Genomic DNA, 15,823 nt, shown 5'->3' on the forward strand with positions numbered 1-15,823 from the left:
TATTTTTTCCTTCAGCAAGCAAACAAAACTCAACAGCACATGCCTTTATATCCCGGAGTCTTTCAGAAACTTGAGATAGTAATTTGGATGAAACAAGTTTCAGGTTTGAACTAAAAATATCACAGGCAACAAACACTGCCTGCTTTCTCACTTGTTCATCAGAGTCTAATAATCTATCTTCAATAGAAGCTGCTCAGTTGGACAAAATTATTAGGACATTTGAATATTGAATATGAAACCCAACAAGGTAATATCAATGACCAATATTTATCAAAGAGCTTACTCATAATTTCACGTGATTCAGTGCCATCATAGGGATTTGATAAATAAAAAACTTTAGCACATTGTAAAGCACTAATCCTAACATCCACAGATTTATCAGAAAATCTTTTCAAAAACTCCACAAAAAGATCGGGATACTTCTGAGCAACACGATGTTGAACCGCAAAAAGCTTTCCCACCAAATTCACAGCTTTTATCCGAGCATCAACCTCATCAGCCTATAAAGTAAAATGCAAATACAGTCAAAGAAAGTAAGAATATCAATACAGTTAAAAAAAAAAAAAAAAAGAAAAAAACAGAATGGGCATTCAGAAAATAAAGGATTTCAAACAGCTAGTTTCATCTTATGCAAAATTCAAAATATTAATTAAAGGTGTGTACCGATAATTCTTTAATTAAACTTGGGATGACAGACAGAAGCATCTCAGGCGCACACTCAAAAACTTTTGAGAAAATTTCATAGTAATATTGTTTAAGCCCACTACCCATAGCATCTCTGTCGTGTATACAAGAAGCTAAAAACCCACAAGCTACGAGGTTTAGCTCATCTTCTTGTGCACAAGTTTTGATGACCGATGCAGCAAGGTTTTCAGCAGCAAAATTTCCATCCTGCCATTCAACTGGAGTTAGATTTTGAAACGGTTTGGCTTCATTTAAGATAGAGAAGTGCTTTTCAAACCCAAAACATCTGAATAGACAAAACAAAAACTCAAAATATCTAAGCGTGACTGTTACTACATAATTATGAATAATGATACTCCCAGCAATTAAAATGGAAATCAAATTGCTCAAATTATTTGCATCAGACCTTACAAACAAAAGCAAACCAAATTAGAAGCTTTAAATATAATATACAGTTGGAAGTCTCACATCGATTAGAGATAAGGCTAATTTACAATATATAAGTGAGGTGCAAACCTTACCTTACAAGCCGGTTTTGTGGGATTGAATTAGGCTTAAAAACCACTTTCTAATATATACACTAAGCAAGACTACACAAAACAATGAAGCACACTGTTTTCTAGAAATAGTCATATTCTAGTGGACAAAAATGGGAATAAATGAAATTGCATCACACTCAGTATTTGATTTTTAATTACAAAGCTCATTTGTTTATTTCCATGAAAAAAATTAGAAAATACATACATTAACTAAGATTAGAAGAATTAAAAAAAAAAAAATCATACCCCTTTTTGCTTAACAAGATTTAGTAAAACCACTCCTAATAGTTGCTGAAAAGCCTCCTCACTCTCATACAAAATGTTTATCATTATAGAAGTCATGGCACTAGTGAGAAGCTGTTCATCTCTGCAAAAAGGGTGAAGCGGGTTAGGTGTCATAATTCTACCAATAAATCAACAATCAAAATCGAATTGCATATTTCTGCAATTATTAAGGAATGGCTGCTGCACAAGAAATTACAAACTACAACCTCCCAAGTCTCACCGACTGCTGTATTACATAACTTAAACATTTAGGACAAATGGATGATATAAATAATCCTTTATAAGCTAAAAACCTAACAGTGTACGTATACATAGACCTTTGGTGAAACTAAAATAAGCTAATACAATTTTTCCCCAATTAGATAATAAGCCCAGAAATACAGTAAAGCGGCCAAGCACAAAGAGGGAGGAGATTGATCTCAAGTTCAACCTCACAACTGAGAAGAAAATATTGAACATCTCAAGAACTAGGTCCAGGCAGTTAATCTCCAGCATTATCACACAACACTTTAGTTGAGCCATTATCTCCAATACTTTAACCCTTTTTGAAAAGAATGGACTTGCAGTATCAGCTAGATCCTCAAACAAATTAATGATAAGTGTAAATACATCCTGAAATAAAAATACATCTGCAGTCAGCGTAACAATTAAACTATATAATTCAAGCACTCAATAAGCAAAAAAGGGTAAAATAACAACTACACATATTTCAACTATGCAAGACGCATAATGGATACCCTCAAATGCTTGTCTTCAAAAGGCGGTTCGGGTGCCATAAGTCTAAAGAGCTCGGTGACACACATAGCAACCAGAAGTCTAACTTCCTTATCTGCGTGTTGAAGCAGACCACCACAAACCACAGCATTTGACAGGGGCTTCAAAGCATCTTCTTGTTTCTTTGCAGCTCGTAATTCCTTGGCCGTCCGCGGTTGAGGAGACTGTTTTATCTGAGACAGAGTATTTGCAGCTTTCTGCATAGCAGCAAAATAATAATAATAATAATAATTTGTTTAGCTTACCAGCGTGTAAGGTAACCAACACTCACACTGGAAAACATTTTAGAGACGAAACTGAAATCGATAACAACGGAACCATAAAGCGACTTATATACTCAGAAAAGTAACTAATTATACCAACTACTAGCAACCATCTAACTAATCGCATAGAAACTGAGTTCAAAATGTTACAGTACTTCTAGAGACTGATAATTTGAAGTAGGGAATCCAATTCACGCGCATTCAGAAACCTATTAAAAATTCAATTACAACCTAGTTCAACGCACTCAAAATTCATCTGCAAACACCAAAAATCACAGACATCTATATAATTGGTGCAAGTAACGAAAAAGTTGAAACGCCTTACTCTGAGGGATTTGACGATGAAGTCCTTGTTGGGACGATTTCGTTGAGCAAGGTGTCTTCCTATTTCGGAGACGAATTGCAACGACGATTCGTCCATAGAGGAATTGAGGAACGAACGAACAAGGCAGAGAGTAGTTGGGGAAGAAGAGTGAAGTTTGAGCGGGGAGTGTGTGAAGTTCAATGAGGTAGGCGTTTCTCTTTCGTTTTTGAGCGGGGAGGGTCCCACCCTTGCACGACTAATAGAAAAAAAAAATATGTAACAAGGTGGAACAAAACTTTTCATTTTGAAATACTTTTATATTATTATTGATTCATTTATGATTTGAATGTTAACCTATTAAAAAATATAACGGGATGCTCTTTAATTATATTTTAAATTTTAAACTTTTTTTTATTATTTGTCCAACAATAAATAAAAGATGAAAATAAATTATCAATTCATTAAAAATAACAACACTTTTTTCTTCTGGTCAATTTCAATATCATTCTTCCAAGATCAATATTTTTACATAATAATCCCTAAACAAAATTTATCAACGAAATATATATATATATATATATATATATATATATATATATATATATATATATGAAAGACTAGAAAAAGACCTTATATTAAATTTGAAAGATTTTTTTAGAGTTTTCAAAACCTACTTCGAAGAATGTTTTTATCCATTTTGAGTTAATTATAACTTACGAGATAACATTAACTTAAATTGTAATTTTGAAAAATTCAAAGAGTTTGAAATAATGAGAAATAGAAATGAATTTGAAAACTTTTCAAAAGTAAAGATTGAAGTTATGAAATATGGTTTAATGATAAATTGAGAAAAATTCAAAGATTAGAAACTCCCTTTGGTTTTAATTATTATTGAGGGAATGATAGGTGCCTTCATTAATATTTTCTTGTTTTTTATTCTCTCAATCTCTTATTTTTCTCTCATTTTTTTTTCATCCCTCTTTTAATATTTTTCTCCTCATAATCTTTTATTTCCTCATTGTCTTTATCCTTTCTTTCTTGATCCTTTTTCTCTTTTTGTTCATTCTTCCTTCTCTTGTTTTCTTCTCCTTTTTTCTTAATCTTCTTCTATATCCTTTCCTTTCATCTTTTTATTAAGCTTCTTCATTAGAGTCACTAATAATTTGGTAAGAAGAATCCCTAGACATGTTTGCACAACCTATTTTTGGATTTTAGATTAAGAAACAATTTCTTTCATAAAAAAATTCCTAAGGAGACTTAAGGTTGCAAGAATGCTCAAGTTCACTTCCATGAAAAAGTGGTAAATCACTTGGATTACTTAATAATCAAGTCTTTCCTTAGCAAAAATTTACCTCAAGCATCTTGCACCAAACTTCTTAGTGAGAATTTAAGTTGAAAAGAAAGTTATACACACACACACTAAACTATAAGCAAGTAAAAACAATTAAAGCTAAGATATGTGGCCTAATGGTAAGGTTAGAAGGCATTTATAACCTTCAAAACTCTCACCAACTAAAAATGATTCACTATAGAGTATAAGGTTCTAATTAGGAGATGAGATTAAACATCAAAGGCTCCCATGAGACACCTAACTAGGCTAAGATTACAAGAAACAAATGAAATTACAACTCAAAGAAGCTAAAGTGTGAATACAACTTCTAAGATGTTTTTCCTTTTAAAGTGTTTCTCTCTTCTTTTTCTTGTCCCCTACACCAAGGCTTCAAGTACACTTTAGGTTTCCAACCCCAAAGATGCTACCTCAAGGGATTGGTTCACTTCCAAAGACAACCTACACCAAATTATACACCAAAAACCAAAATGAGTCCAAGAAAGAAAGTAAGAAAAAGCTTAAATGAACAAAAGCTAAACTCAAGAGGAGTTGCACGTGAAAAACCAACAACCAAGAAAGACCAGCAAGAAATTAAAAGTTAAGAAACAAGATTAAGCACACAAAGAGAATCAACTAAAGAAAGATACTAAAATGGATGAACAAAACCAACAACAACTATAGAATAAAGATATGTATGCTTCTTGTTCTCTTTGGTTGATAGCTAGTGGTGAATATAGTCATTCTTTTAGCTCAAGTTGAAGACCAATAATTGTTGGAAGTCTATTTGAAAGCCCCAAAACAGTTTCAAATGCAAGCAAAATAAACAGTCAAATAAGGTAGTGGTAATGATTCTAGTGCAATTGTTTTTATTACATTTTTCGTGATTTTTTTCTTTTATTCTTTTTATGAACTTCTTTTCTATTTTTCTCTATAATTTTCCAACACCATAATATAACTACTGCAACATATTTTCAACATATATATTGCACTTGAAAAAAATAAACAACTCAAATTGGAAAGAAACCTATTAGAATCAAAAGATAGATTATGAAACTCAACAAATCATAATGGAAATTGAACTTTATGAACTTGTTAATGGACTAATAACAAGTATGAACTCAAAGATGTAAAATAATAACTCAAAAGGACAAATATGGTGTAGTTTTGAAAATGAACATAATCTTTTTGTTTTCATTTTTCAAAGTTAAACTAAAAAGTAGAGACAAAAAAGACTAGACATGATTCTAGATAAGGAATGATTTGAAAATAAAAATGACTCGAACATATGATATGACTAAAAAGAAAATATGAAGAAAAGACTCAACAAAATCTAATCACATGTAAACATGTTATCCAACACATTTAGGAGTATTTAGAAGACATAAAATAATTGCCAAAACAACAAAAACAAAGCCTGAAGAACGTTGATGGCAACAATTTGTCAACTCTGAGCTTTGTTGGCTATTTTTTACTCATAACATTCTCCACAGAACTTCGAATAATTTGATTATGTTTTTGTTGGAAACTAGACTCATAAGTCTTTTATTTGAGTACACGTACATAATTTTTGGACCTCTAAGCTAGAAGCAATTTACTTTTTAAAATTGTCGATGTTTATTGCCAAAACTATTTTGTATGTAAGAGAGGTTGATTTGGACCATTCCAAGATGAGTACAATAAGACAATGTTAGGAAAACACAAAGGTAAACAATAATAACCTTAGCTTTGATTACCAAATTATGGGATAGGCTCCTTCAATTTTCTTTTGATTTGCATCCTTACTGTTTTTTTTCTTTCAATATATATATATATATATATATATATATATATATATATATATATATATATATATATATATATATATATATATATATATATATATATATATTTGGATCACTATTCTTTTTCATTTTGAAGTTCAACACACAAACAAAGAAAGCTAAATAAATTGTCCTTCAAACACCAAAACTCATGCAAGGTTAAAGTAAATAATCAATTCGATCTATAATTAATTGAAAAAAAAGAAGATAATTCACATGGATCAAATGCAAAAAATGCATAATTATAAACGAAAAACATGAAAAATTAAAAATTCAACAAAATTTGATAAAACCTTAGGAATTTATCTATTTCGAAAATTATAAGAACAATGAATCAAACATAATTTCAAAAGAAATCACAAAACACATAAATTAAAAAAATGGTTTTCTTTATATGGCAAAAAAATTAAGATAATAGGAAATTCAAACCATAACATTGCTCTAGATTTTAGATGATATGTAGTATCTAAGAAGAAAATCAAACTAGAACATTGCTCTAAATACCAAATTGATACAATTCAGATGTCATATGAGATGCTCTAGTGCCAAATGATATGATCCTATCCAGGAAAGAGTACCATTGCTTTTGTATTTGAATCCTCAAGGGGCACAAACAAAAATAAATCAAAGAAAAACACATAATTAAGACAAATATCGAGATGCCATAATCTAGAAAATTAATGAGTCAATGAAGATTCGCCATAAAGATTTTTGTCTTTAATAAGAACCCAATTAGGGGGATGCCTTGATAACGATTGAAATAACGTTATTTTTATACTTAAATTTGACATTAAACATACCCTTTATGACTTAGAAACTAGTTTGAAGTCACGCTTTTTACTTAAGATAGAAAATAAGAGAGTTGAAGGTAGTATTATTGTTATTATGCTTGGTTTTCCTTATTTTGCCAGGAATTTACATGATTTCGATGAAGGAAGATGAAGTAGCAAGGAGCTGGACTCAGAAGTGGAAGAAAGGCACAAAAGAAGAACTGGAGCCACTGCTCAGCGCCAATTTTACTGCAGAGCGTTGGTCTTGAAGATGGATTCACTGCCTGATGCCTGAGCGTCAACTCTAAGGGGAAATTCAAGTGTCGCAGCCACCACTGAGCACCACTTTTGCCACTGAGCGCCAGCCTCTTCAGTGAATTCATTGTCAAACGCCTGGACGTCAACGCTGAGCGTTATTTCTGAGTGTCGCACCTACCGCTACGCGGTATTTTAGCGCTGAGCACCATTTGCGTGGGCCTGGGCCAATTTTTCTGTTATTTTTATGAACTGTATATTGATTTACACGATCCAAAGAGGATATCTTTTGACAGAAAGAGACGCAGAAACACAAAGAGAGCAGTAGATGACGGCACCACCAACAGCGGTAACCAGCAACAGTATTTGGCGTAGTCATCGGCAACGACGAACGTAGTGGCGAAGGCAACACAATTTTTTTCTTCAAAAGAACCTAACTCTGATACTATGTTGAATATAAGGAAAACTATTTTTAGGATTAATCTCCCTTGTGCGGAATATGCTCATAGGGTCCTCTATTTATAATAGAAGAAATATGGGTTCAACATAAAATGCAAATAAGAAATAATAACAAACTAAATAAAGATAAAAGATAAAGATAAAATAAACATAATATATCTAACAGAGACAAAATTGGGGGAGAACCCCAAACATTAGTATGAATTAAATCTCAAATTTCATTAGCATGTGAGAAAGAGCTTTTGAAAGGAAACATATGCAATTTTCAAATTTGACAAGATTCTTAGAATGTGAATGAGTCATTAGATGATATTTTCATATTGCATTCCTTCAAGACCTTTTCTAGAACTTTGTTGTTGTGATTTCCAAGTTTTCTATGCCAATTCTTTTAAAGAGACATGTAGATATAAGAGTCTTTATTGTCACATAGTTTATACAAGCCATTTTTAAGTCCTCCTTTTAGAAGAGCCTTCCATGTCATTTTGTTCTTCACAAAGCAAAAAATTTCATTAAACTTAACAATAATATTGTTGTCAGCAGTCAATTTTGAAATACTCAGCAAATTTTTGGTGATTTTTTGAATATAAAGAACATCATGCAAAAGAAGATTATTCAATTTGGTTGATCTTGAGGCCATTACTTTCGGTCTTTCACCATTACCAACAAGTAAAGTATTTGTACATTATTTTCACCAAGTTCCTAAATTTTGTCACTTTGGTGAGTCACATGTGTTGTCAACAATCTCAACAACATGGTTGTTGGCTCCACTGTCAAAATACCATTCACAATCTTGACTTTGATATAGTGAAGTTATGAATGCATTAAGTGTTTCTTATTTTTCACTTTCAATAGATTGAGTTTTCATTGTATATGACTTATCAAATTGATAGTAACATTGTATAGCAGTGTGGCCAATCCTTTTGCATACCTGGCATATTGGTTTTGACATCCTACCTCTTCCTCTGCCACCTCTCGTGCCTGTGAAATTAGAGTCTCTCCAATCACCTTGGGATCCAAATCTGTTGTTTCTGCTCCTTCTTGGCAACAAAGTTTGTAGAGATATTCAGGTTAAGGCTACTGAAATTATTGAGTTGATCTAATATGCTTTCAAAGGTTAACAATTGAGTTTGCAATTCGACCAAACTGATATTAATCTAGTCAGATTGCTTGACAACCACTGGATTGTATTGAGTATCCAAACCATTTAGTGTCTGAATCACTAAACCAAAGTTAGAGATTGGTGAACCTGCCAACTTTAACTTATTAACAAGATTTTTCATCTTGCTAAGATATTGCTCCATCTTTAGGTCTCCTTTACGTGTGTTGTGAAATTCAAATTTCAGATAGATGATTCTGGATCTAGTGTGTGCACCAGAAAGGCTTTCAGCTTCATCCTAAAGTTGTTTAGATATTTCACAATGAAGCAATTGAGTTGCAATGTCAATTGACATTGAATTCATCAACCATCCTAGAATGCCTTGATCTTGGGCTTGCCAATTCTCATAACTAGGATTGACTTTTGTTGTCCTATTCTCCGCAAGAATGAATTGGTCTAGACTATCTATTGCCCATAGTATATAGTCATCAAGTTTATACCCTCTAATCACTGGTAAGACTAGAGATTTCTATTGTAGATAATTGTCTCTGTCCAACATGACAAAGATTGTAGAGGGTAGGTCATTTTTCTGATTGGTAGTGGATGACGTGATGACTGTGGTTATGGACCAAAAGTGGTTTGCTTGATAGCTCTGATACCAAGATAGAAAATGGTATTGAATGTGATAATTTGCATTGATCATGTATTGCTTAAATACAAGTAGTAATGTACAATCAAGATCCTATGATAATGGTATTACAGACAAATACTTTCCTAAATAGGATGTTGATGAATAGTTACAGTAATTATTATAATATTACACCATAAAAGAAAATTAATATTGTAAATCGCCAAAATCAAGAGTCACAAATGATAACATATTTGATAGAATATTTGATTTTGTCTAACTCAAGGAACTCAGTTGTAATATGTGCTTCAATTAAAGCTCTTTAAATCAACAATCCAATACAACAACTTTTAGCTCAATTGGTTAATTGTTGAAAAATATTATGAACAAAACAATCAACAAAAGTAAAAACATCATAATTACACAATTTGACTTACAAAATATACGTCTCAAATATAATCACAGTCCTCAAAATTACCATATGATTAATCCAAGCTAGTTTAATAAGCATTAACACGAGAGTATAAACATTATCTTATAAGCTAGTTTCTAACAAAGGACATTTTTTTGTCTCTCGTCCAGTTGACTGAATCACCTATTGTACAACTGAAAAAATGGTTGTTGAATTCTCTAGGACTATGAAGTCTATTAATAGTTATAAACACAATTCACACGGAAGTGTATAGACATTAAAATAGTAAATGTTCACAGAATATGCTCTTGTTGATTGCATGAGTATTGATTGAATAGTTATCAAGTGTTGGAACGAAATGGCTTTTGCAAACTAATATGCACTTCTTGTTCGTACACACATTCATATCATAGTTTTTTCTGTTTTATTTGGCCAAACCAAGTTAAATCCTTAATCTTAATTATCTAATATTCTATAACTCTCTTATTCAATTCTTTTGTCAAAAAAATTAATCTTTACATTAAGATTAGAACTATGATAGCCAAAGATATAATTCTATTTCCGGCCGCTGTTCTTTTTGGTGGATTTAGTTTGATTCAAGAATTCAGATTCTATAATCAAGGTAGTGATTCCTCTTCTATCAAGCATTAAGCACAAAACCAAATCAAAATGAAAAACACAATATAATTACATATATAGATCAAGAAGTATATAGAAATTACAGTATCATTTGATTCTAATACAATAACGTTTAGTTAATATTTCAATGAGTACAATGTGAAAATACAACCGCAAATCATACTTCAAAATTTTAACTTATTTCGGTTTCCATTTTTCTTTAATGAACCAAACTAAATTATACTCATTAAAATAAAATCACAATCTTGTTAACAGTCTAAAAAGCTCACTAAATTTATTCACTTACATTAAATTTATCAAAATGTAAATAATTAGTATAAACATTAATATAATATCTAATTCACCTCAATAAATACTTAGGAATTAATTTCTAACCATTCACAAATTTGTTAGCCTATAGTGCATAAATTTGGAGGTTTTTTTCTTCTGTCCATACCAATTTGATAGGTGGTGAAAATGGAATGAAGTACCTTTTGGGGGGTCTTTTATTTTCCTTCCGTTTTCTCATTGTTCTTTATGCTTCCCTCCATCTAAATTTCACATGGAAATTATGAGTGATGAGGCTGTGCTGTGTGACTGGTTAAACCAGACCACGATGTCTTAACTCCTATTCATCCCGCATTAACAATAGACAACAATTATCGTTTTTGTGCAGGTCGCTGTTGCTGTTCTTGTTTCATGGCTAATTTTTAGGAACCCAATATCATACTTAAATAATGTTGGATGCGTAGTGACTCTTACTCGATATACTTGTTGAGATCTAAGTATGAGCTTAAGTTTTACATTGGATAGAAATAAGAAAATAGAACAATATATAAAGGTAAAAGATCTATTAACTCATTGCCTTAAGATTTTGAATAGAGGATAGGGATGACAAAAAAAATCCACGGACACGGGTATCCTAGATAAAATCCGTGACGGGTAGTTACTATCTCCAGATATTTACTACATACGAGTGATAGGTAGCGGGTATTTTAATACCCACTTCTAAATGAGTTGGGTACAGATAGTATGCTACCTGACCCACGGGTACCCGTTATCCGAAAAAAATAATAAAAAATTTTAATTTATATATTTTTAAATCAAATTTAATAAAAAATAAAATTTTATTAGGTTAAATTTAATTAAAATTAAATTTTAATTTATATTTAATTTAATTTATATTATTATATATACATATATATTTTGTAATTTTATTTAAATTTTATTTTAAAAATGTACAAAATATTTTTTTTGTGTGGGTATCCAGAAGTATTTTCTAAATGGGTACTCGCGCGGGTAATGGATCGGGTAACAAATACAATTTTATCCGACGGGTCAGGTTGTGGATATGCACTATTCATGTCCGACTCGACCCATTGTCGTCTCTAATAAAGAGTGGTATCAATCCCTTATATAATTAGACTCAGATCTTATTGAAATTGTGTGTCTCTGCTGAACCTCCTCCTTTATATACCAACAGTCTACGGTTATGTGAGGCATATGCTCTCCCACTAACAACCACTTCCAGGAACTCCTCGGACACTTCCACTTGTAAATGACAAATTACAAGATAAGGTATAATCATTTTTGGTTGAGGCCTGAAGTGAGGTTTTTGCCATTAGGAAAGGTACTCATAATTGATGGTTATAGTATTCAAGTGACTTCAGTTATTTATTCTTAAAGCAGAACCATAATAAAAAAGGTAAAACTAAAATAACTGATACTATTACAAAGATATAAGAAGGTGTAAACCTCTCTTACAATATGAACAATGAAAAAGAAACAAATCACAGATTATAGAACTTTTTCTATTTTTAAGGTAATCCAACTTCTTCATTCAACTCCACCAACTATTTATTTTAAGAAATTCCTTAACCCTACCATCGTTTCCATACATTTCATTCTACCCTTATCATCACTCTTTCTAAACATGTTAACTTATGACTGAAGGCCCAATGAGCTGAACAATGGGTGATCCATAAGTTAGTTCTTTTTGAAGCCATTTCTGGCTTTTGATGGCTCCATTTCAATGTAATTTTTGTAACCAGTTTTCTATTTTGCTGCCTGAGATATGATGTGATTGTGGTATACCTTTGGTGATAATTAATAGTTGGTTGAAATTACTTTGATTCGTTAAAATGCAAATTATTTAGGTTTTATTAAATTTTTGATAATTTATTTTTTATGGGAAGAATTTGATCCTTGCAATTTTGATTAATTTTATGATTTAATTATACTTTTAGTTTCTGAAATGTGAAATAATTTTTTTTATTACTTCAAATTAAAAGAGAGTTTATTTTATATTTTGAAATTGAATGTTTAAAAATTAGAATAATTTTCTTTTATATCTGAGAGGCTAACTTAAACATTTTTGGATGTGAGATATCAAAATTGGAATTATTCTAAATTTCAGGACTAAAGTTACTATAAACCTTAATTTATTAACTCCACCTTTCAATATCTATTAGAATTGTTGTTGAGCGCTGTCCAGTAACAAAAAATATTTTCTACACGTTTCGTGTTACAATAAAAAAAATTTAAAAGAAAAAGGTGCTGAAATTTAATGCTAATGTAAATGATTTCTTCTACCTCCTGCCATGTGGTCCATCTTCCTCTATAGGTCGTGGCGTTGGTCCGTGACATATATGATTTCACCCAAATGTTATATCTTCAACCATATTCTGAATCATTCATTTAATTTTTAATGTTTTCAATGTAAATATTATCCAAATAATAGCACAAGATTTTATCTTTCAGGTCCAATTCAGTTTTCCAATTCTTAAGGACTAAAATTCTGAACTTTATTATTTTTGAAAAACACATGACTGATTATTCAGTGTTATCAACACACTTCTTCTCTATCTTAAATAGACGTAAACTTATAATATTTTGGCTTAAAGAGTAAAAAGTCTTTTGCTAGAAAGAATTTAAAGATTCTGTGTACTAGGCTTGATAAGAACACTTTTAAATAAAGAAGATAATTGAAAGTCCAATTAGGGAGATTTTCAGTCACCTTTCTCTTCATAACAATTCAGAATTCGATTCGATTATCGAAACTGAATTCTGAATTTTAAAAAATAAACCTTTTAAGGTGACTTTTTCAGGTTCATGTATGCTATTTAAGCGAAAAAGTCTTTGACAGTAATCAGCTAGAGTAAAAGAGATGGAAGAAGTTATTGGTCACAATCATGTTGAATTAATCATATAGTATTTGTAAATGGATGCACCGAGTCATTTCACTTGCACAATGACAATGATGTTAGAACTAGAATAGAAGGCACATATTATTGTGTTAATTTTCAGCATTGAAGTTTTTTTGTGAGATCCTAGCTATAGCTACTACTAGCAACTAAAGTGAAGAATCTCAGGTTCTAAGCCAGTAGCCAGAAGTTCTTCTGCCACCTCGTGCTAATAAGGTAGCCATTGTTGCCTTGACTTCTCTTTCTCACTCCAATTGCCAAGCACTCTGCATTGTTGATGCAATACTCAGCAAACTCCTCTGAGCTGCTTATACTGTTGTTTCCACACAAGCTGCAACAATTACTCAGTTAAACTTCAAATACTGAATAGTAATCTAGATAAGTTTAATTTCTACACAGTCCAACAACATTTTATTACTTCAATACATCATATTCATTAACAGGACATTATAATAATATTTCTTATTCACAATGTAAATTACTAGATTAGTTATCTGTAAAGGGTATGATAATAATACTCTATTCTCAGCAAGTAAATTACTAAATTAGTTATCTGTAAAACTGCATGACAATAATATTTTATTCTCAGTATGTAAATAACTAAATCAGTTTATGACTAATTGACAATGCCTGGTAAAACTGTTAATTGTTTTAATAATTATAACTCTAAATTTTATACATAAAGCTGACTTTTCATACATTTTTGGCTGCTCTGTTCGTCGGTGCATTTTGGAAGGTATAGAGCAATGATGGTTATACAGAGGAATGACAACTAAAATTGTGATTAGTTACACGTAAATAAATACTATATAAAATATATCACAAAGTTATCAAAATCGTACTGATTGATTTCTCAATTATTAGTTTATCACTCTGTATTATACTGCATAAAGTGAAAAGAGCCAAATTAAAGAATAAAAAAGGGTTTGGAAGTTTGAGAATTGAGATTGAAGGTTGGAAAATTGCATTGAAGGACAACCCTACCAGCTAAGAAGAGGAGAGGGTTTCTTTTGGCCCAATACCAAGATTGAAACCTCCAGCTTCTTCACTTGACTCATCACTGTGGCCAGTTTTGGTCCTTGGATCACAAGTGCTTCCACTTCCACCTATGTCAGATAAACATAGTGTAAATAAATAAATTTTTTATTTTTCTGAGGGGGAATGTGCAATGAAAAGCTGAAGAAACATGGGAGCTTTCTCGTCATTTCCTTCTGGAAAGTGAAAATAAAGAATGGAATATTACAGGAATCTCAGACCCTTTGTCCTCTAAAGAAGAGAAAAAGTTCAAACACGTTGTGGGCAAAAGAAATATGCATGATTTTGTTTTGAATAATGAAAAGGGTAAAAGGATAGAACATCATAGCTCCCTCTTTCTGAGCAGCACTGAAGATTCAAGACCAACTTCACTAAAAAACATTCAAGATCTACCAAACAAAATGTCTCAATGTCCATCCCTCACATCAATGAATTTAAGAAAATGACTTAAAACATTTAAGAAATGAAGTTAAAGACTGAAGAATTTACCTCTGGCTTGCAATCTTTGCAAAGGGAACCAAGATGATTGACTAGAAAGGTAGAGCAGGAAGATTGAGAGGCCTTATGAGGGGGTACAACAAGAAGCAAAGTGAGCAAATCACCCTTATTAGCTACATGAGTGAGTGCCCACATCATTGCATGTTTGGAATGTGAAGTATGATCTACCACCACCATGACTCTCTTTTTCCCCACCATCCCACTGTCCTCATTCCCATACATGGAAAAACCTTCCATTTGGCTCAAACTAGTCTCATACCCATCCTCCATCCCACCCCACCTACTTGATGTTGATTTCCAAGCCTCTTTCACACTAAATTGCTTCAATAATGACCCTGTTGAACCTTGCATTGTTGGTGAGAAGTGATGGAGCAGAGGGAGAGAGTGTTATAGAGTGTAGCAGAGGTTTTGTTTGGCAGAAGAGACATACATGAAAAGGGGTTGAGATGGGTTGTTAACTTTTGTGCAGAGGGAAGTGTCACGGGAATCACTAGCTAGTTATGGCTTTACTCTACCATGATGTTGTAGTCTCATTGATGATGAAAGATAGGATTTCTGAACCATCACTCCTCACCTATTCTCTCATCAGATTCTTTTGTACTTTAGCACCATTAGTTTAACATCTTCTGTCATAATAAACTCACTCATCAGAATTTCTCTTACAATCATAATATAAAACTAATTACCCACAAACTATGGGTTACCTCATGCCACATGAGGCACATGATGCGAAGTGGTCCATCTTTCAACAAGTTAAAATAAAATATCGACTGCACTACTAATAATCTGTGTGTTGGGAGATTCCAAAGAATCTGGTTATGGGTCTAAGAACAACTTTTGCATGCATTGT

At 31.9% G+C, this 15,823-nt stretch overlaps 2 protein-coding genes across 4 annotated transcripts in view; both read right to left on the reverse strand.

Annotated features, from left to right (window-relative positions):
• Nucleotides 1-3,122, reverse strand: part of LOC106764880 (sister chromatid cohesion protein PDS5 homolog A) — a 39,645-nt gene extending 36,523 nt beyond the window's left edge. For all 3 annotated transcript variants that reach the window (XM_014649311.2, XM_014649312.2, XM_014649310.2), the window contains exons 1-7: nucleotides 2,871-3,122; nucleotides 2,246-2,479; nucleotides 1,939-2,120; nucleotides 1,470-1,590; nucleotides 664-891; nucleotides 284-500; nucleotides 44-189 (exon numbers count right to left, since the gene is read on the reverse strand). In XM_014649311.2, coding sequence (XP_014504797.1) covers nucleotides 44-189; nucleotides 284-500; nucleotides 664-891; nucleotides 1,470-1,590; nucleotides 1,939-2,120; nucleotides 2,246-2,479; nucleotides 2,871-2,966 — 1,224 coding nt within the window. In that variant the 5' untranslated portion in view covers nucleotides 2,967-3,122. The remainder of the gene's footprint in view (nucleotides 1-43; nucleotides 190-283; nucleotides 501-663; nucleotides 892-1,469; nucleotides 1,591-1,938; nucleotides 2,121-2,245; nucleotides 2,480-2,870) is intronic.
• Nucleotides 3,123-13,416: 10,294 nt separating this feature from the next.
• On the reverse strand, nucleotides 13,417-15,574 carry LOC106764157. The gene is made up of 3 exons (XM_014648389.2): nucleotides 14,965-15,574; nucleotides 14,425-14,546; nucleotides 13,417-13,771 (listed from the first exon to the last, which is right to left on the reverse strand). The coding sequence occupies exons 1-3, from the start codon at nucleotides 15,322-15,324 to the stop codon at nucleotides 13,612-13,614; spliced, it is 642 nt and encodes a 213-aa protein (XP_014503875.1). The 5' UTR covers nucleotides 15,325-15,574; the 3' UTR covers nucleotides 13,417-13,611.
• Nucleotides 15,575-15,823: the final 249 nt, after the last annotated feature.

Source organism: Vigna radiata, chromosome 6, assembly GCF_000741045.1.
Source record: "Vigna radiata var. radiata cultivar VC1973A chromosome 6, Vradiata_ver6, whole genome shotgun sequence".
In the NCBI taxonomy this organism is placed as follows: Eukaryota; Viridiplantae; Streptophyta; class Magnoliopsida; order Fabales; family Fabaceae; genus Vigna; species Vigna radiata.

What these genes read in the sequence shown, in the direction of transcription:
- LOC106764157 (XM_014648389.2), bottom strand. Translation starts at nt 15,324, where the DNA reads ATGCAAGGTTCAACAGGGTCATTATTGAAGCAATTTAGTGTGAAAGAG. An exon ending in GCAAAGATTGCAAGCCAGAG is followed by an intron (nt 14,547 to 14,964) that starts GTAAATTCTTCA and finishes TATCTGACATAG; the next exon opens with GTGGAAGTGGAAGCACTTGT. An exon ending in CCCTCTCCTCTTCTTAGCTG is followed by an intron (nt 13,772 to 14,424) that starts GTAGGGTTGTCC and finishes TAATTGTTGCAG; the next exon opens with CTTGTGTGGAAACAACAGTA.